At 39.9% G+C, this 21,018-nt stretch overlaps 4 protein-coding genes across 10 annotated transcripts in view; 1 reads left to right on the plus strand and 3 right to left on the minus strand.

Moving 5' to 3' along the window:
* Positions 1 to 141: 141 nt before the first annotated feature.
* On the minus strand, positions 142 to 4,705 carry nfu1 (NFU1 iron-sulfur cluster scaffold homolog (S. cerevisiae)). Its single transcript, XM_030059655.1, has 8 exons — positions 4,587 to 4,705; positions 3,485 to 3,585; positions 3,256 to 3,391; positions 1,797 to 1,863; positions 1,585 to 1,702; positions 1,428 to 1,491; positions 1,128 to 1,302; positions 142 to 559 (listed from the first exon to the last, which is right to left on the minus strand). The coding sequence occupies exons 1-8, from the start codon at positions 4,643 to 4,645 to the stop codon at positions 527 to 529; spliced, it is 753 nt and encodes a 250-aa protein (XP_029915515.1). The 5' UTR covers positions 4,646 to 4,705; the 3' UTR covers positions 142 to 526.
* Positions 4,706 to 4,715: 10 nt separating this feature from the next.
* c9h9orf78 (chromosome 9 C9orf78 homolog) lies at positions 4,716 to 8,499 on the plus strand. Of its 2 annotated transcripts, none has more exons than XM_030059653.1 (9): positions 4,716 to 4,916; positions 5,135 to 5,194; positions 5,314 to 5,365; positions 5,500 to 5,570; positions 5,736 to 5,813; positions 6,550 to 6,747; positions 6,921 to 7,057; positions 7,169 to 7,273; positions 7,394 to 8,499. In XM_030059653.1, exons 1-9 carry the CDS (start codon positions 4,840 to 4,842, stop codon positions 7,486 to 7,488), a joined length of 873 nt encoding a protein of 290 aa, XP_029915513.1. In that variant the 5' UTR covers positions 4,716 to 4,839; the 3' UTR covers positions 7,489 to 8,499. The 2 variants fall into 2 exon arrangements, with proteins under 2 accessions (XP_029915513.1, XP_029915512.1); XM_030059652.1 differs by having other exon boundaries at positions 4,717 to 4,916; positions 7,391 to 8,499.
* A 1-nt stretch (position 8,500) lies between these two features.
* On the minus strand, positions 8,501 to 13,804 carry med22 (mediator complex subunit 22). Of its 5 annotated transcripts, XM_030059657.1 has the most exons (6): positions 13,679 to 13,755; positions 13,406 to 13,430; positions 13,027 to 13,183; positions 12,189 to 12,269; positions 11,200 to 11,408; positions 8,501 to 9,334 (listed from the first exon to the last, which is right to left on the minus strand). In XM_030059657.1, the coding sequence occupies exons 3-6, from the start codon at positions 13,147 to 13,149 to the stop codon at positions 9,142 to 9,144; spliced, it is 606 nt and encodes a 201-aa protein (XP_029915517.1). In that variant the 5' UTR covers positions 13,150 to 13,183; positions 13,406 to 13,430; positions 13,679 to 13,755; the 3' UTR covers positions 8,501 to 9,141. The 5 variants fall into 5 exon arrangements, with proteins under 5 accessions (XP_029915517.1, XP_029915518.1, XP_029915519.1 ...); XM_030059658.1 differs by lacking the exon at positions 13,406 to 13,430 and having other exon boundaries at positions 13,679 to 13,804; XM_030059659.1 differs by having other exon boundaries at positions 8,501 to 9,328; positions 13,406 to 13,735.
* Positions 13,805 to 14,140: 336 nt separating this feature from the next.
* Positions 14,141 to 21,018, minus strand: part of aak1a (AP2 associated kinase 1a) — a 30,943-nt gene continuing 24,065 nt past the window's right edge. For both annotated transcript variants that reach the window (XM_030059649.1, XM_030059650.1), the window contains one exon: positions 14,141 to 17,061. In XM_030059649.1, the coding sequence (XP_029915509.1) occupies positions 16,193 to 17,061 (869 nt within the window). In that variant the 3' untranslated portion in view covers positions 14,141 to 16,192. The remainder of the gene's footprint in view (positions 17,062 to 21,018) is intronic.

Raw genomic sequence — 21,018 nt, forward strand, 5'->3', positions numbered from 1 at the left:
GAAGTGTTCAGAGATCATTAGTTGTTATGCTATAAAGTAAAAAAAAAAAAGGTTCACACACAATTTATTCAGAAATCAAAAGATTAAACACAGTCAACTCTGACAGTAATCTGTGTGACAGAGGAGAGACACCCAGGTAAGGAATGTAATTATAATAAACTTTATTTATATACATATCTGCATTTAAAACAGTGGAGACTTGGATGCTGTTGTTTCTAGTGACTGATTTGGAAATGTAATAATAACATGAAATAAATACAATCTGAGTTCTTGAGCCATCAGTTGTTTGACATTACCCTCTACGCTCTGATCTCCTGGACTGTGGTGTTTCTGCATCCTGAAACACTTTTGAACAGTGTACTGACAACCATCATCAAGGTCAACGAGCACCTCGCTGGATGAAACAGACAGTTTTCTCATCGCAACTACTCAGTAGAGCAGCTTCTAAGACACTCATCAAATGAAACTACACGATGGAGGTGAAGGAGGTGGTGGTAGGGTGGAGAGGAATGTGCAGGTCTGGGAGTCAAGCTTGAGCCACCTCTTCTTCATCCTTCACCTGCGAATTTAAAAAAGTATTTTCCAATTTAAAGTTCCACAGTTTTCCAGTTGCTGAACATTACTCTTCACAAAAATAATTCTCTCATGCTATATAAAATCAACTGGTGTGCAGCTATATAAATATGTATATATATATGTGTGTGTATGTATGTATATATATATATATATATATATATATATATATTATGTATTATGTATAAAAATGTGAAGCCATGTGTGTATTGGGACAGCAGTGAGAGTGCATCTATACTACAATAGTATTTTCCCATATTTTTCTCAGTTACTTGTCAATGCACAATCAAGACAAGAACTTCAAAGAATTCTAAAAAAGATGTAATTACCAAATGTTTTTTCAGCTTCACAAACCTGCACAACAAAAACCAGTGTGGTTTTTGAAGGCATTTTGATGACATTTTAATTAAATCTCTATTAATTTGACCATTGCATGCCAAAAACCAGTATTTTCCCCAGAATTACAATCTTAGCAGGGTGCAAACACCTTTGAAATAGAATAAGACACTAAAGAAGAAACTGAGGAAAATTTATCTTGTGGTGGAGAGACAAACCTGCTCCACTGATTCAACCTCCGGGATATAAAACTGCAACATGTTTTGGATTCCGCTCTTCAAGGTGATGATGGAGCTGGGACAGCTGGTGCAGGAGCCCTGCAGCTTCAGTTTGACAATGCCGTCCTCAAAGCCCCGATACAGAACATCTCCTCCATCCTCCTGCACCGTTGGCCTGCAGCAGAAAACCATCAGCATTCACAGAACGGGGAGGACAAAATGAAACTTTGATCGAGCACTGATTTTAAAACGGGTCAGTAAGTATATAGACCTGAGTGCAATCCATCCAATAGCAGGTACCTGATTCGAGTGTCCAGGAGCTCTTTGATCATCGCGACCACTTCGTCATCATCATCTGACGGAGCTGCAAACAGGAGATCATTTGCATTCACAGACAACTTGCCCTGATTTCCATTGATTTACATGATGCTCTTGCACATGTTGGCGTGTTCTTTACCTGTATCTGCACTAGGAAGGCTGTCCTCATTCAAAACAGGAAGTCCAGTGGCGAAGAAATCCATGATAGCGGCAAATACATCAGGTTTGATTACTTTCCATTCCATATTTAAATCACCCTGAATGTGGGAAGAAGGAAAAGGACTTGTTCCCATCAAATGATATCACATTGTGCCATACTTTGTGGTTCACTTAGACTGGGGCTGGCATTACCTTTGTTATGGTGATAAAGTCCGGGCCCAGGAAGACACTCTTGACACCATCAATTCTGAACAGCTGTCTGAAGGATGCATGGAAAAACACGGGCACAGCTTCATTTACATTTTGCAGCATTTCAAACACAATCATAACATATTCAGAGTCAAAATTTTATTTGACACTGGATATGCTAAAAAACAAACTGAGGTTATGCAAACAGCATGAACAGTGGATATTACTAGAAAAAAAAGTTATACTATGTATCTATACTAGGGCTGGGCAATACTGTATATCAATATAATATTGATATTGTGAGATGAGACTAGATATTGTCTGGGATTTTGGATATCATAATTATTGTGATATTGTAAAAGTGATGTCTTCTCCTGGTTTTAAAAGCTGCATCACGGCAAAGTGATGTAATTTTCCGAACTTACCTGACTAACTAACTTACCTGTTCTATTATTTACCTTTAGCCACTTAGTTATTACACTGCCATTTATCAAAATGTCTATTTATTAAAAATCTCACTGTGTAAATATTTTGTGAAAGCAGTCGTCCCCAAAATATTGTCACAATATTGATACGAAGGTGATTGATTTTGTCCATATTTCCCAGTTCTAATCTACATGTGTGTTAATCATCTGCAATATACATGTCTAAATGAGACATGCATGTATATGAGGCAATTAGACAATCTCAATGACCTTTGCCAGCCAGAATAAAAATATAGGCTAAATTAATTTTCCTTGAGGACAGTAATATAACAAAATTTAATTATGTTTTCAATTAATCAAATTCCACTTGATTGCTTTAAAAAGTCATTAATAACATTTATAGCATTAGTCTATTAAGCTTTATATAGCCCTTTTCATACAGTTTGCAGTTAAAAATGCTGAACATATAAGAGACAAGAACACATGAGAGCAATAAAAGTAAAAATACAAAAATAAAACAGCGATAATGATTATGAAGCTCTAAGAATATTATTTTGAGATGGTATATTCTTCTCTAATTGACATTCAAATATCTATATGGTTATATTAGTTTAATTATATTATACTAGATATACTATACATATTTCAGAGCTGTTTAAAGCTCACAGTCATGTCATTCATCATGCTGCTGGATCTAATGCAAAGAGATCCAGCAACACCACAGCATCAAATATTAGTCTTGATTCTCTGGTTTCAGACTTTGGCAGAGAAATGATCTTTCACACAATAACTAGTTGGACTGCCCTTGTACTTAGATATGCAAAACAAAAAACAAACAAAAAAAAGGGGGGCAGGGAGAACACAGGGTGCAGACTCAAGGATATCCTCAGGTTTCACTTCTGGTTCAACTGGCACTTACTTCATCAGTACAGACATTGCTTTTAGTACTACTCTCCAAGTACAACGCAAAATATTAAACTGCAGTGCATTCTCCTTTAACTACCCTCCTATTTGACAACATATAATATAGAGTATACCTGGCTAGAGGAGAGCAGTACGCATCACGAGGGCCTGCAAAATCCTTTGTTCCTGATTCAAGAATTGTGCGGCCGGGTAGAAACTTCAAGCTGTTTGGGTTGGGTGTGTCCTGGGTCTGAATGAACATGGTCCTTGCTGGTGGGAGACATAACAGAACAATGTGAATGTGTCATAACACTGTGTGTTGTCTGTGCTAAGCGGCTGCAATCATGTGTCAGGAATACCAACCAGGAACAGCACAAAGGGCTGTCTGCGGCCATCTCCCTGTGACTCCTCTGTTGTGTGAGAGGGAGTGCAATCTGGCACTCTGATATCCATAGCCAGCAAGTCTAAGACAATAGGGGGAAGTAAATTTATTTATTTATTTTTTATTGTCACCAAGCCAAAAAAAAAAAAAAAAAAAAAAAAAAAAAAAAATCCAAACCTCATTAACATATACATGCCACTGCATCTATAGTCATGCAAGTGCTGTTAATTTCATTATGCCTGCTTAAAGATGTGGCAATGACTGCTTTAAAATCACACAAATCTGTGTAAGACTAATCTCCTGTAGACCTTTTGCACACAGTGTTAATATATAGTGTAATACAAAACCCCCTTTATAGCAGAAGCAGCACATATTGTTGCACTGGGAGTCTAATATGACTGATGTTTATTATAGCATATTCTAGTCGCCATTTGTCTCCGTGTAAATCCATATGCCATATGAGTATATATTCTCAGACTGGAGATTTTTTTAGTCTATTCACAATTGATTCAGTGTCAACACCACCGTAACAGTGCTGCACTAAAAATCTGGCTGTAGATACTCCAAAATGATCAATCAATCAGACATTATTTAAGAACTACAAATATATTTAAAGTGCTTCACACAGTAAACATCAAAACAATACACCCCTCAAAATAGCAAAATAAAACAATCGAGGAAAAAAAAAAACTATTATTCAAAACATTTCAGAGATGCAGTGGAGTATGGTGACCTCATTTATCAAACATGTGTTTTATACAACCTCAGAGCGAAGCAGAGGATGCAAATGCAATAGTTTCTAGGGTATGCATATAAAGGTAAGGTTACAGAGAACAGATCGTGTGAATAACGCTAAGTAAGTCAGAAACATTAAAAAAACACTGGATTAAAAGATGCCGGCAGCAGCACGCCTTCTGAGATTAACATTATTGCTCCTTATCTGCGTCACTCCCGTCTTCCTGCTGCCGTTACCGTTATGTGACAAAACTGTTAGCGGCTACAAAACGCCACACACCGACAATTTAAACAGCAAATGTATAACAGCTCACCACCAGACCCTGTAGCGCAAAGAGGAGAACTTACGGGCGCACAAGTCTTGCTGAAATACTCAACAACCTTCCCACCTGCCTGCAAGTCGCCATGTTTGTTATGGTTACCTAAAAAAACGACCGGACGTCGTCATGTTAGTGGCCGCTTGTACCTGCGGAAGTGATGTGATTATTGTTGTACGTCGGTTAAAGTTTCCCCCCCGATGTTTGCGGTTTCCAGGCTGGGCAGCTCGTTGTTTTTATTTTAACATTTGGTTGTTTTTTCACCAAACAACTAAGCTAGAGAAATGCCGTCCGGGAAAAACTTTCGCAGGAGGAGGGACTCGTCAGATTTGGAGGAAGATGAAATAACCGAGGAAGTGAGGTGAAGTGTGCTACCTTTACTGAAATGCTACGTCGTCAACGTTATCTTCACTTAAAGTTGTGAGCCATGCTAGCTAACTCTGCGCTGTACTTTGTAGCGTTATTGTTGCCAAAGATAACACGACCTGTTTATTGTCTCGACATTTATTTGGCCTAGGTTTATGTTAGTGTTACTGAATGTGGTCCAAATTATGTCTCTTCTCCTTCATTTAACGTTAGAACAAAAGTGGACGAGGCCAAAGAGATTCAGAGTTTGCGGAGACGTCAGAATGGAGTCAGGTAGAGTAAGACTTCTCCAAAATCCTGCGTATTTCAACACAGTTAGTTAGCTTGTGATTGAAAGTACATTTTTGAGATGTAAAGTGAAGTAATGCTCATATATATTTTTCGCTGTTCAGTGTTACCGCGTTGCTGGTCGGGGAGAAGCTGCCGCCCGGAGCTGAAATTGATGTAAGTGACCTGCCATGCATTTTCAGTGGGCATGTAGCTATGGCCGACTAGCATGGTTAATGCATTTTTGATAAGACTAATGTTGAGTTTTTGCTCGCTACATGTATCTCGATTGTCATACACATTTGTTCCAGGATGACCCCTTCAAACTGAAGACGGGAGGGGTTGTAGATATGAAGAAAGTCAAGGACAGGAACAGGGACATGTGAGTGACAAAGAAAAAAACTGTTACTGCTGTTAGTGGGTTTAGTTTAATGGCCTCAGCAGATTGCATCCTTGTTGTGTGTGTTGTTTTCATCATCATAAAACAATAAATGTGTATCGTGTCATTTCACTCTGCTGACCCAGATGGCCTCTGTTTCACTTGCAGGACAGAAGATGAGACTGAGCTCAACCTGGGCACCTCTTTCTCAGCTGAGACAAACAGAAGAGATGAGGACGCAGACATGTATGCAGGCTGCTCACACACACACACACACACACACACACACACACACACACACACACACACACACACACTCTGGTATAGATCATGACATTTTTTCTTTCTCTGTTTTCTGTGTGTTGCTGTGTGATACAGTCATGAAACTGGCCGTCTCAGCTTGTTTCATGCGTTTCATCTGAAATGAGAAGCTCTGTTTGGCTTGTAGTGGAACAGTTCTGGTCAGCAGTTCTTAGTGACAACAACACTGCTTTTACAGCATTTTGGTGGTAATGCCTGGAGATTTTAAAGACAAACATAGCCGCCACCACTCATTCTAGTCATGAATACACTCCCTCCCTCACCACTCCACCTGAAATGTAAAGCACAAGCATATTTGCTATATATGGGTAAACTACATTTTAAATACAGTTAAATGTAGTGGGTTGTTTTGTTAAAGTGTGGAGGATTAACATATTAAATCAATAGCTTATTTTGTTTGGAAATCATAACACAAATAGTTCTTCCTTGATAGTTATTATCAATCTACCACATGCCAGGCTTAGTCATATCCATAGATTACACAAGGCACCTTGATACTATTACTGCACAGAAAAAGTTGTTTTCCTTCACAACAGTCTGCAACAGTTGCACACCTTAACCCAGATATTCATAGCACTCTTTAATCTGAATAATGTCTCAATGCCTGGACTTTGCTTTTAACTGTATTAATGTGTAATCTATTCTCGCTCCTCACTCACAGGATGAAGTACATTGAGACAGAGTTGAAAAAGAAGAAGGGGCTGGTGGAGGCTGAGGAGCAGAAGGTCAAGGTGAAGAACGCGGAGGATCTCCTGTATGAGCTGCCTGAAAACATCAGAGTCAACTCTGCCAAGAAGACAGAGGAGATGTTATCCAATCAGATGCTGAGTGGGATCCCTGAGGTCGATCTCGGAATTGAGTATGTGTCTGAGAGTCTGAGTGATTCTATAGACTTGACTTCTTTTAATAACACTAACATGTTTTTTGGGTTTAATCTGTGAGCAAGAGTCTACATTTTAACAGAATCCTGTAATCTAATGTAAGGTTTCAGCCTACAGGAAAGACTTAACTGTCACTTTAACTTTTTTCCAGTGCAAAGATAAAGAATATTATCCAAACGGAGGATGCAAAGGCCAAGCTGCTGGCAGAGCAGAGGAATAAGAAGAAAGACCACGGCACATCATTCGTCCCCACCAACATCGCCGTCAACTACGTCCAACACAACCGCTGTGAGCGCTGAGTCCGATTTGCTTGTAAAATCTGTGAAGCCACAGTCTTGTCCATAATTTGAGCTGTAACTCAAGGGACTGCCTAACAGTGCATATCTGTTCTCCTCTCAGTCTATCATGAGGATGCAAACGCACCGCAGAGGCACCACAGACACAGGGAGGAGCCCAAGGCAAGGCCGCTGCGTGTGGGTGACACAGAGAAACCAGGGCCAGAGGGTAAGACGGAGCACTGATCCACTCTGACTCACACAGGCAATGCAGAAATTGTATTTACTCTTATTCTCCTAAACTGATAAAACAATGCGACTCAAATCATCTTGTGTTTACCTGCAGCAGCATCACCGCCCAACTACCGCAAACGGCCAAATAATGAAAAGGCCACAGACGACTACCACTATGAGAAGTTCAAGAAGATGAATCGCCGCTACTGAGAAGTCGGATGTTATTTAAAGTACATTACCTGACGCCCACTTTTCTATTGACTGAAGCTTCTGGATGAGTGAAAAAAGATCCAAATGGGTAGTTTTTCCAAACACTTACCTATTCAATGATGACTCCCAGGACAGTGTTGTATATACATATTTTGTAAATGCATACCTCTTTTTTTATTGTTTCAAAGACATCTCACTGTTGAAATGGCGGATGGATTTACTGGTGGTTTTTTGTTAAAGGGAGACGACACTTATGCCCCTTTATCACTGCATAGTAACAGCTTGAGTCTTTTTTTTTTTTTTTTTTTGCTTTTTCATAAGGCAAAAGTAAGTGACAGTATCTGAAACTTGTATGATAGTTGTTTGATAATATCTGCTGCATTTTTGTTAACAAATCCGTTGAGGCTAAAAGGTGACGTGAAAACCCTGCAGGCCACTGATTGGTCTGAGAAAATTTTAACGGCTATGTTTACAACCAGGAAATATCATAGCAAGACTCGTGAAACTTGTCAGTATAAAAAATTAAGGTTTTCAGTGAATTGGTTGCTGAGTTGGTCTTGTTTTTTTTTTTTTCTTTTATAAAATAAACTCATTTGGGGTGTTGGTAGAGAAGAGAGGAAAAACTGGTCAACATGTCCACAAGTGACTGGCAGGGCTTCACTGTGAGGGGTTACTATCTGCAGTGGAAAATGAAATCCAGAAAAGGGGCATTACATTAAGAGCGTATGTTATTCCTATGGTTTAGGACTGCCCTGTATTATTAACACAGCGATTTCCCAAGAGTAAAACCTTGTCATCATGATGTAAAATGTTTGCAAATGGTGTGACTGTTATAGATCATAGGAACAGCCTAAGATGTTAATCAAGACCTATTCCTCTTTAATGGTAGATATCCTGAACCATTAACGTTGAGTTTTGCATTTTATTCCACTGTCAAATTTTGATTGTCAGTCGAATTATTTTTAAGACTTTTGGGTGTAAAAATGTAATTTGATTAAAAATGTGAAACCACTGAGTTTATCATTGTACTTTAATTTCACTAATGCATCATGGAGTAAAAAAAAAAAAATACAAAAGTATACTTTCACAAATAAAATTCATTAATTACACAATGCAGTGCTAAACATGGCTGTAAGAAGCTGTGCATGGATATTTAACTGTAGCAAAGACTGTTTTGATAGCTGTGCGAATGATCGTTTGTGGTGTTTTTTCAAGAAAAAAAAAAGTTACCAGATGTTTGTTACCTGTATAAGCAAAAGGAAACCCTCCATACTAAATTTCAAGTTCCACTCCACTTCTCTTAAGGTGGACACTCACTAATAGGGCTGGGCAATATGACAAAATCAAATATCACATTATCTTTGAGCAAGTACTTCAATATTGATACTGTGGTGATATTTCAAGGATGACTATTGGTGCATTCATAAGGTATTTACACACAGGATGTGAATATGATGACCAAGCAGGTAGATGAAAATAACAGGACAGCTACAACAGTCTAATAAGTTGATAAAATTCAGTCCCCTTACTGTCATTTGGCCTTTGAAACCAACACTGATATAGAAATATCACCCAGCCCTAGTCACTAACACTAACCTATACCACTGCCATGCAAACTGGGCAGGAGTGTTTTGTGTGCCAAACTGCAGTGCTTCATGGTTTCTCTATAGAGGCGGTCCCATGTCCATTGAGGTGGTGCTGGGCGTTTGTCTCCTGTGAGGGAGGTTCGTCCATGTCCTCTCTGTCCCCGTGGGCGGAACTGCAGCTGGTGCCCGGGGAGGCCCAGCTGTCTCGCCGCCGGTAGGCCTCACACAGGGGCAGGTCAGTGCTGTCCCACTGACTGTAGCTTTCCAGAACAGAAACCAATAGGAGGCAAAGAATCAGCGCAGCACAGAAAGAGAGGAGCAGACAAGAGCGCCAAGTCAGAACAAGCTCATTCATACACATGGAGAAGGGCACTTAAAGGCACACGTACGACAAGACAGACAAGCATGAAGGTTATGCAAAAGCACCAGAAACAACAGCAAGAATCAAAAGAAAGCTCTGCTCTTCTGGTACTGCCTTACAGAAGAGTGCAAGCTTACTGAACTCTAAAAGAAACCTGACAACCTTGAACACACCCGAAGCACCCATTGAGAGCGCTGTATTGCTCTACAACAGGTGTATGGACTAGATAATGCACACAGAGTTATGAAGACAAATTACTGATTTTAACTTCAGCAAAGAAGTGGGATAAGTTGCTGAAAGAGGAGAGTGCAGCGAGGAAGGAAAGCCATCCGGCATGCTTAAAGCAGGATTGAGAGACACTTCTCGGTGCTTTCTTAGAGACAGCACAAATTAGACAAACTACTACAAAGTTTTGTCTCTACTTTATTTATTAGTTGCCGTGAGTCTATGAAAATAGCTGACACAGACTGGTACAAATGTGTGCAACAGCACCATGTGTGATGGACACAGCTTGCACAGTTACAGTTCAGATCAGTGGAGGGTGAAGGACGGAGTATTAAAGACCTGACTGTGTTACAGAAAATTCCCACTTGGGTAACTACCAGTAGCCTCGGATTGGCCCTCAAATAAATAACAGGAAACTGTCAGGTGTGATTACACTTTTATACAATTCATACTCAAAATTTACCTTACCACCTTTACATTTAGCAATTAAATTGAACTATATAAATAATGTTAAAATGAATTTATTATTGATAAAAATTCTATTTTCAATATAGTTTTGGTTCTTTAAATTCATTTATTTTCCAGAAAGTTTTTTTTTATTCCCTTTCCCTACAAACCCTTGTGTTTCAAGTGCCATGAATCATTAATGTAAATCTATCAACCCATAAGGACCAGTTAAACTCAACTAATTAAAAACGTGGAATAAGCACGTAACTTATTCCAGTAACATGAGATGAAACCCAGATCGGCTTAAAACTTCAAATTTCATATATATTTGCTTTTTTGGTCCATTGAATCAAAATGGCCCTCATGCCATCAGATCCAATGACAACCATTCAGACTCAAACAAACAATTTCATGATCACTCCACATTTCTGAGTTGAGCCTAAAGGGTCCTCACTTCAATGCAATTTTACATGCACCTTTAAGAAGAGCGCTATCTGTTCTGAAACACCACCTTAATCCCTATCATCAGAAAATCATTCTGCTTTTCCATCTCTGCTGTCTGATGTTCAGTTGACTTTACAGAAAGAGCAAATTAGAGGACCAGGTCACCTGTGGGACAGCAGTGATTACACACAATGAACTGCCCAAGTTTAGGACATAAAGATGCTTATGTTCAGTGGTATCCCCCTTTAATGCTGAAGGCTAACATTGGATTTCCTGTGTACCATGGACAATCAGGACACACACCATGGAGCAGAAAAAACACATGAAGGCACAATATAAAGTCACTGGTGGGTATGCAGCACCTTGTGTGATGAGCTCCGTCATGTCTTGGGCGATGCCATCAGGCTGGCATCACTCAATGGACATCAGCCACATATTGTTTGTTGATGAATGGTGAATGGCACAGCTTTGATATACATATGAAGGTGAGACGACCACGACATTAAAAAGCTTCTGGGCTGAGATGGGGGTAGAGTTACACCCTTCGTAACGCTTAGAGGTGAATGGCAAAGGCAAGAGTGTACACAGTGCTGGGCGTAGGGCTAGAGAGGGGCAGTGGGATGCAGGCAAGTGTGAGCCTACTTGTACCTGGAGGAGTAATATTCTTCCTCGAGCTCGTACAGGTCGATGGCGATCTCGTCGCGGAGAGAGGTGAGCTTCTTGTCGCACTCCTCCTGCAGCGAGCGCAGCTGCTGGTTCTGGAGGCTGATGGCGTCGTTCACCGAGGGGAAGTCGTTCAGAATCAGGAACTGCTTCAGGTCCGATACCAGCTTCATCAGGGACTCGCCGGCACGCACCTGATACAGCAGCACGGAGAGGAGAAAACAATGCCAGAGATGAAAAGCAGGACTATGATTCATCTGTTCAGCCTGTTTTTCTGGACTGGAGAGCAAGTTCAGAAAAGAAAAAAATGTACCTGTTTGACTGAAATACAAGGTGTGATGCATTTCAGATCAGCTAAGACAAAAAGCTATTGAGAAGATAAAGGTCACACAAAACAGTGCTAGTAAATGATCAGTTGGCACATTTATTCAGTAGCCAGCAAACTGTGGTTGAACTGTTGGGTAAGAGGGCTGTTTTATAAGCTGGCTTCTGAATAAATATCGTAACTGATAATTTATTGGACCATTTACTGTGTGCTTTCAATTTTGAATTACATGTCTTCCAAACTAACAGTTTATCTAAATATTGTTCCCATTAAAGTATCAGTTCTCACATTTACACAGACCTAATACCTGATGTTTCACCCACACCATCCCTCAGGGCTGTGCTAGCTTCTGCTTACATGTAACTGATGATTTACTGATTTAATTGAACCATCTAGTATTATGCTTCCACTGAATAAGCTGTTACCAAGGTAACAGATTCTCCTTGCATATAAAGTAACTAAACACCAAGGCGTACTCAAGTTAAGTCCTCTCCCTCTACAAACACATGACTGGCCTAAGATCAAATTGCACCAGGGCTTTCTCTCCTGTGTCTCCCTCTGCACTTCCATTCTCAAAAAAAAAAGAAAGAAAGAAAAAAAAAAAAGAAATGCAGTTCAATAAATATTCTGTTGCTGCTCCAATACTTACAATGTTGGCTGCTCTGACGTGCATCTCATAGTGGTCTTGCTCCCCTTGGGTCGCTCGAGAAACCTGCGTCTCATCTTCTATCTGAGGGAAATAAATGTAGCAAACATATCCCATAATCCATAGCAATAGACTGAAACACAGATGGGGGGATACTATGACAAAGTACATAGGCAGACATGATTTTACATCTGCTGGTCGACGGTTTGCTCACCTTGTTAGTGTCACTGCACTTTCTTTTTGCACTGTGAACTATGTCTTACAATAGCCCCTTTAGCTGTTGTGCTAGTCACTGCATCGCTTTGTTTTTGTATGATTTAATCACTTGATCTGAAATAATCTCTTCATAACTGGCTACTGTTACTGTCAATGCACACTCTATTTTGCACTGTGGAACTATTATTCATCTGCTGCATTATCCGTCCACTACTACATCAACAGTGACTGGTTTATGTACATAGTGCGGCCACCTCTCCAGGCTATTTTTTTAAATTATTATTTTACTTTACTTTTTTATTTTATTTCATTACTGTATTTTTCTAAAGCACAAGCTCATTTGTTAGGATTACAGTCTGCTTTAGGCTACTGTGTAGTGTGTGGGCCATTGTTTCATGTGCAGGCTATTTTAGTGTAGGCTACAAATATGGTGTGCATTTCTCCTTTCTCATTTTGGCCAAGTGTCTGTACTGCACTGTGCATATTTACTGTACTTGAGCAACTGGGATGCTTAAATTTCCTCTGGGATCAATAAAGTATCTCTCTATCTGAAGTATGACCTCGCTCTTGATTGAAACAACATGGGGACCGGAGTAAATAAAGAGTTTGAGCGCAGTGGTGTTACCTTGGCTGTCTTGATGATCTCGGTGAAGTTGTCCAGGATGGACCGGATGTCATCCTTCAGCCTCTTGTTGTAGTTCTGCAGGAGAGTCTCTTTGCTTTGCGGCAGCACTCTCTGAGTAGCCATCGTGCTCAGGAAAGGGCAACGCTGCTGACTTTACCTAGTTACGTTGACACAAACCCACCCAGGCAACATGTTTACCATTAAAAACACCGTGAAAGGCGAGCAACACGGCATGAAAAGCAGCCCAGCATCCCACAACCTAGACACATGAGGCGCACTGAGCTAACGCTAATGCTAACCACTAGCTTAGACAACTTTCGCTCTTGCGCTAGCGTTACACGAATAAGTTTCCACGAAAACAAAAAGGGTTATCACTTACCTCTTACTGCATAGTTTGTAAACATCTGGCACAGTTATGAGAACAAAAAACAGCGTCAGTCGGCGTAAAGAAAAAACTAGACTTCAGGTCCCGCGTTTCAAAATGAAATTGAAAAGCTTGACGTTAGAGACGCGCAAACATGAACGGTTTGGGGCAACACTAAAACGTTCAAGTTAACACGCAGGATATATATTAAAAGGAGAAAAACGAGTCTAAAGAATGTAATAACATTGCTAACTAACAACTACATACAAACAAGGAACGGCTGCTTACACGAAAGGAGCCATTTCCGCTGTCCGACACCTTTTAGGAGCCGGCTCTCCTCTCCCGCTGCGCTTTGTGCCTTTCTGCTGCTTCTATCCCATTTCTAATAAACTCAATGATAATCGAAGTGTTTGCGCTATTACTTGTGCGCACATCTATCGCTTAGTGACCGTAGGCTCATTTTACACATATTTTGTTTTTATAATGTTAGATTTCTTCGTTGTTTTTATTTTATTTTTTGTGTGGTCCATTTTCTCGACACCACTGAAAATGAAGAGTCGTCCTCAATAATGCGTTCCCATGATTAAGTAAAGGTTCATGGATAAATTAATGTAAATAACTGCATCAATTAATGAATGTTGTGGAGTTGTGGAATTTTGCCACTTTTTTTTTTTTTTTTTTTTTTTTTAAACTTTTTAAACGTCATTTTCATACAATAAATGCTGAATAAATGCAAAAACGGTGCAAAAATGGTTTTACATTCATTTAATTTTTTTTTTTTATAACATACAACATAATTTTCAAAGGCAAAGCTTTGCAGCATGACTCAAGTATTTCGATACGAGTGCCTTCGGTTTCAGCGTCTGGAGCTGATGAATCCTCCTTTACACAACACTGGTCGAAATACATGTTGTATAAACCCACAGCTGTGTGTCTCATCAAAACACATTCTTGGAGAGAATCCTGACTGTCAGTGACTATATGTGCAAGCTTCATTTGTACAAGTTGGGTGAGAAAAAGTGAACGTTTATAAAAAAAAGATTGCACGCTTCAAGAAAAATATGGATGATTTATATTTCAACAGAGGAATACATGAATTACACTTTGGGTTGAAGAACACTTTGGTTCCCCTTTAAATGTGCCAAGGAGAAAACTAAAAAGTGTCTTGAGATTTTTACAAAGCAATTAAAACATTTTCCATATGTCTATGGAAACAAAGATAAATTCAAAAGGAATGCCATGAACCAATCACAACTCAAAGACTCACTAGATAAGACAACAGTTACAATCCCTGACTGGAAATGTAATGTTTAAGCACAAGCATTGTAGATATTTATGTGGCTGAAGGTTAAGTATTATTGGAGTTACTGAGAGAGTTAGCTACGTATGTATTTTCACTTCAGGTGCATACCAGAGTTAATCACAGTTAGTACACATTCAGATTTTACAAAGAGATGTCCATAATAAAACATACATGACAAACTAATTTGGAAAAAAAAACAAAACAAAACCAAAAAAACATTCCTGGTGCATATGCATACTGTAGACAGCAAAAGGAAGTTGTACATGATTGTGTACAAGTATTTGGTGCTGGCTGCAAGTGCAATAAATTGGCGGAAATGCAGCAGTGTGTGAGGAGCGTAAACAAAGGTGATAGTAGACAATATGCTGTTTGCTGTGGGAGTAAGAATGTAAGGCTTGGGAAGTAACATACTGTAAAACACAGAGAAGCAACAGAGAATCTTATAGACTACATGTTTATAACACAAAGTATTATATTGTATTCTGTATGCCCAACATTTATATAAGGCTTGCCGGCTACATGGAATAACACTGATATTCCATTTTCATCAGACAAATACAAGACAGTGATCACAAACATAACAACACACATGAAAAAAGGCCAACATTTTGGATTGAAAAAAAAAAAAAAAAAAGTAATATTTTAAATCATGATACATTGTTCTTCAAGATGTCTATGCATCATTATCCAGCATTCGGTTAATATCAAACTATGAGACTTGACAATAATTATTCTGAGTTAACGCTGTTTTTGTCCTAACCAAAGAGACCTAAGGGAAAAAACAAGTCATGTCTTGAAGAACATAAGGCAGTTTATAAATTTCTCGTTTGATGTACGTAAATGTGAGTTCCTCTGAACCACACGGAGACAAAAACTCAATAGTAATGAGGAAAGAACGGAGGCTTTATCATTTCTTTTTACAGAAAAGTGCCATTACAGTTGTTTTTTTCTTCTCAAGCTTTTGTGCCATTATGATTTTGTCAGCCAAGCTGAATACTTCCATTCTGAGAATTAACACGTCGGAGCAATGGGAGTTTTGTGAATGTGGCAATAATCATGCCTAATGACAAATTCACAGTAAAGCTCAAATGTCCAAAACATAAACCTGCCAAAGCTGCAGATAATCTATTCAGTCCCTCACTGAGCAATATTTTAGAGCCAACAAGAAAGCTGTAACTGAGGTAGGCAAGAAAACAAACAAACACTTGACCACCATATCCTGTGTGTGCGTACCAAACAATGAATGACGATTCTTAAGATATTAAAGGACACGACAACACAAATAAAGGCAACCGGGACCTATGTCAGCCTCCTTGCTCTATTTTAACATTCAAGTGTAATGATGACCTTGTACTATGAAAACTAATTTGAGCTAGTTATGAATGAGCTCCATGCAGGCCTGCAGTCCAGCAGCAGCACTGGTAACAGCATGCAGATTGCCTGTGATAGTTTGCATAATTTTTGCTGCTATGCGACTATGCCCTGATCTGTGTGCGCCTTCAGGGCTTTTCTTGAGGGGCCTTGAAGTGAAAGGGTGCAGAGACAAATGGGTCTGCAGCTGTCACTTCTGAGGTCCATGAGTGAAGAGGTCCAACAGGGACTGATCCCACAGCAGCTTGCCTGCTCACATTAGACACTACTCTGTGGGCTGCTACAGGCTGCTGGGGTAATGGTCCATCAAAGTGTCGGGAGTATTTGGCCAGAGCTTGTGGGCGGAACGGCTGAGGGGCCACCTGCCCCAAGACCCCTTGTTCAGGTGTTGCAGCGTGAACTATGGTCGGATGAGGGTATGAGGACTTGGGCTGAGGGGACATGCTGGTGACACCCGTGGCCTCCTTCTTCTTCCCAAAGGGAGCCTGCAGGAAAACATCCAACTGCTGCTGAGCTGTAGCGGGGGCACGTGGAAATGGAGCATTGGCAAACACATCGCTTGCGTCCTCTTGTGCAATCATAAACGGGGCTTTTGAGAAGACATCTGGAACAGCCTCTGTCCCCCTTGCGGACTCGGCTGCCTGCTGGGAATGATTCTGAGTGAAGGTGTTTGGTTGATGGAAGGTAGAGGATGGTTGTGTCAGTAATGTACCCGAGCGTGCTGATGCCTTGAGGGCTAAAGGAGATCCTTGCTCCTCTTCATCCTCAGAGTCCAGCAGCAGAGGTTGGGAGCCACTGCAGTCATGGGCCGCAACATCACTCTCAATGGCTTCCCTGCCCTGCTGCTCTTCCTTCTGGGCCTCTTTCTCCTCCATTCCCTCCTCATCTTCATCGCTGGAGTGAACACAGCCCCCATCTGTTCGAGAATCCCCATCTGGAAGTTCGGTCTCTCGCCCCTCACCAAGCACAGTGTAGCCATTACTCTCCCCTTTCAGTTCTGCAGTAGAGGGCAGAGACAGAATGATGCATTTCAGAAATGAACAAACGACTAGTAGTTAACATTTGAATATTGTCACTAACATGAGGCTTCCCCCTGCTTGAATCTCAACCATCACATGTCCTGCTGCCAATTTAACTATCATTCCTAGCAGACCATCAAACCTCAACCACAAAGATGACATATGACCGATGCAACATCATTGACATCTGTATCCACTATGGAATCAGTGAGAATGGCCCAGCAGTGAGGAGCCAGCACAAGACAACAAAAGCAATACACACTACTCAGTACGTAACAAGTTACACAAAACAGACCAGACTATCCGACTCTACCACTACAACGAAATAACCTTGTTTCCACAAATTTTTTTTCAGGACAACTTGCAATATCCTCTAAGCACATTTCACTCAACCATCATCAAAACAATACCTAATGTACTTGGAGTCGAAAGGAGAAACATTGGAAATAATTTCAGTTTTATTTGGGATAGATTCTGTTGAGTTATAAAGGAGCTCTGAGGAAGTGAGTAGGTCTGTGGAAACAAGGAGCAAGAGCTTTCACTGGAATCACAGCAGAAGTAGAGACAGACAAGTTGACACAGAGGAGCAGAGACAGATCAGTCTTACCTCAGCGGTGTCGACAGCAGCTGTTAACTGGCAGCTCTTGGGAAGATGTTAGTGGCAGTCATTAAAGGAAAATACCAGTGTTTTTCACTTCTTGGGTGATTTCCTTCATCACACATCTATTTTAAATTACCCAAAGGCCAATTTCCCATATGATGGCGTTTCAACATAATTTGAACCAGGGCTCCATTAACTGAACGATTACTTAGGGATCATCTAACTACCAAAACAAAAACAGCAGAACTACTCATGTAAAAAACGAATGGGATATAAGCTTACAGCTATCAATATAACACAACCTATAGTGATTTTTCTAGACAAATAGAAGCACTATTTGTTCAGAAACTCAAATAAATGGCCGTTAAAAAGGTGTTGCCTAAAGAAAGACGCACTGGTGAGGATGTCTGTGAAAGGGATATTTGATGGTGTTTCAAGAAGAACTATATTCTATGGACAGTGAAAGTTAATGGAGTTTTAATTTACTTGACATCCAAGAAGCCCTGAACAACAGGATGGTAGGAGTGAAAACCTTGAAAACACGGGTATTTTCCTTTAAATCTCAGGGTACAGCTCAGTCAGTCAGAGGTAAGGGTAACTAAGCAAGTTGTGAGTAAAAGGGGTGATACAGTAGGAAACTTTTGGGGCAATGAAAATTGGCAAACACTTTCAGCAAAAAAATGAAACATAATCGTAAACCTATTTCTATGATTTCTAGCTACAAGTGCGATTTAAGAACTGGGCACTGATTGGTCATCTGAGTTGCCCAAAAAATTTACCTATGTATCATTGCCTTAAAAAGGGGTGACAACTGTTCTTTGCTACCATGTCTCTTACTTTCCTGCAAGGAAAGTAAATTTGAGTGCCAAATGTTAACTGTACTAAGACTTGTAAATATGTTTTCATTGTGCAAGGCACGCACATATCAATAAAGGCTTAGGGGCACGGAAATCAATGCCGAGAAGAGCTTGCTTGCTGCCATGAGGTCAGATTAGATAGACCATAATTTAACTAATCTGGTGCCCCAAAGGATGATCGACCTACCATCTTAGTAAAAAAAACAAAACAAAACAAAAAAAAAAACAGGGAGGGGTGAGTACAATAGAGGTTCCAAAGAGAATATCAACAAAGATGTAGTGTAAAAATGAATAAATAATGTGACCCAAAAGACCCGAACAGACTCAAGTTATGTTCACATTTATGAGTTTTATTCAATGTCCCTCTTTTTTAAGCTAGTTTTCCTCAATTCATAAAAATAGAAGTACACACTGGATAATAATTCTGCTTTGACATACGGACATTTGCTGCCAAATCATGTCAAACAGCTCAATATAACCAAAGTCATTACACCTGTCACTGTTTTAACTCAACCAACACAGTAGATACATTGGTTTCACACAGCAACACAAGTAAGACTCTACGGGCAAGGCTAGAACTCTACAGGATTCAGCACTGTGGTGTCTAATAATAATATCATAAGCATCACTGTAGAATTGCATAGGTTAGCCACCGATAAACTCTGAATGACTTAACTGTACAACATTATTTGGAGAGGGAAAAAAATGTTGAGAAACTGTACGCAATTCGAAAAAGTATGGTCAATGTGACTAACCTTCGCTATATGTAACACTGGGGGGCTGGGGGAGGAAAAAATAGTAATAGTAATAAAATAAAAAGGAAAAAAATGCACACAGCATACACTAAAAGTGGCATCTTAGTGAAAATGTTGTTTTGATTAGTGCATTTTGCACTGACTGAATGTATTATGTAGAAATAGACAGTAGAGCCTTGATTATCTGAACCCCTTGAAAATGAAGGTATTCTGAATAGTATTTTGGATGACTGAAACATAATAAAAATGCACCAACCTTTTGAGGGGAGGAATCTATTTGACAAAATATATTATTAACTTGCAAGGAATAAATTAACCAATGAAAAATGGAGCGATTTCCTGGGAAACAATACTGTAACAACAACAGAAATACAGCTGCAGGCAGCCATGACAGGGGGCCAAGCACCCACGCAGAACATGGGACACAAAGTCCATCCTGTAATGAAAATCACTGTGGTGGCCTCGAGATGTGAGCCAAATTCATCTGCTCACATTCTTCTCTACAGTGCACATGGAATAAAGTGTCTAAGATATTCCTTTACAGAGTTATGGCAATTTTTGTGTCAAGAATTCATGCTTGGCGACATCAGACTTTGACAATTCAAATATTTTTTCATGAAACAAGCTGTATCTCAGGATTTATGTCAGTGAGAAACATAAAACACAGTTTGTCAGAGAATAGGAGCATTTAGAGGTGGTTCTCTTTTAACCCATACTGAGGAATGACAATCTGAGTTATCAGCTAAAATGTTACAGGCCACGCCCACTGGAAGCAATTTTGACTAAAATTGGAAATTAGCATTATATGCCCCCTGGTATTACATGTACTAAATCGCATTAGAATTGGTTGGGCAAAATCTGAGATATAAAGTTTTGGTGTTTGTGGCACCCCCTTTGGGTCTATATCGCAGTGCGAATGCATACACACTAATCTACCTTATTGCAATGTTCTCATGAAGTCTCATAAAATCACAAACTTTCATGAATTCGTGGCATTTTCAATCTTTTTGCAAAATTTTTAACTGGCATTTACTCAACGACATTCATTTGAAATTTCTCTCACAAATTTGAACTACTGACATCCCCGGAATGTGGAGTGTTTAAATCCGACAAGGAGTCTAGGAGGAGAAAAAAATCCCAGATCATGGAAAATCCAATGGCTGAACAATGGCTGCGCGGATGACTGGTTATTGCGTATAATCTGGGGTTGGATAATCTAGGTCCTACTGTATTTGAATCTCAGTGTAGTCTGATACTAAGCATCTGAGATGATATGAAGTTTAAAAGGAGATTTGTGTCTGCGCAACAGAGTTCCCCCTGGCTGAAGGCAAGCCAAAGGAAGAGGTAATGCTTTGTGGGAATCCTCGCTTAATGTAATAAACTAACTGGCCTTTTAGTCATTAATAGCAATGGAGAAACAATTGTAAAGGTGTTCCTCGATGGAAAAGACGCCCATGTAATGTAACATGTACGGCGGTGTTTTCAGAGAAACACAAGACTCTACTTATGACCAGCAGCCGACTGAGAGAGAGCACTTAAAGAGGAGAAAGGGCTCACAGAGATATCAGGAAGCAGATTCCGTCATGTGCTCTGCTTCGCCATCTCTAAAATGAAGAGGGAATCTCGCCCAATCACGCAACTTAAAACCAAATCCCCAGCATTATGAAAAGTACTGGGATGGAGGGCTTTAAATGTTACCCCAACGAGATGGGTCAAAAGCAC

Source organism: Myripristis murdjan, chromosome 9, assembly GCF_902150065.1.
Source record: "Myripristis murdjan chromosome 9, fMyrMur1.1, whole genome shotgun sequence".
Lineage (NCBI taxonomy): Eukaryota > Metazoa > Chordata > Actinopteri > Holocentriformes > Holocentridae > Myripristis > Myripristis murdjan.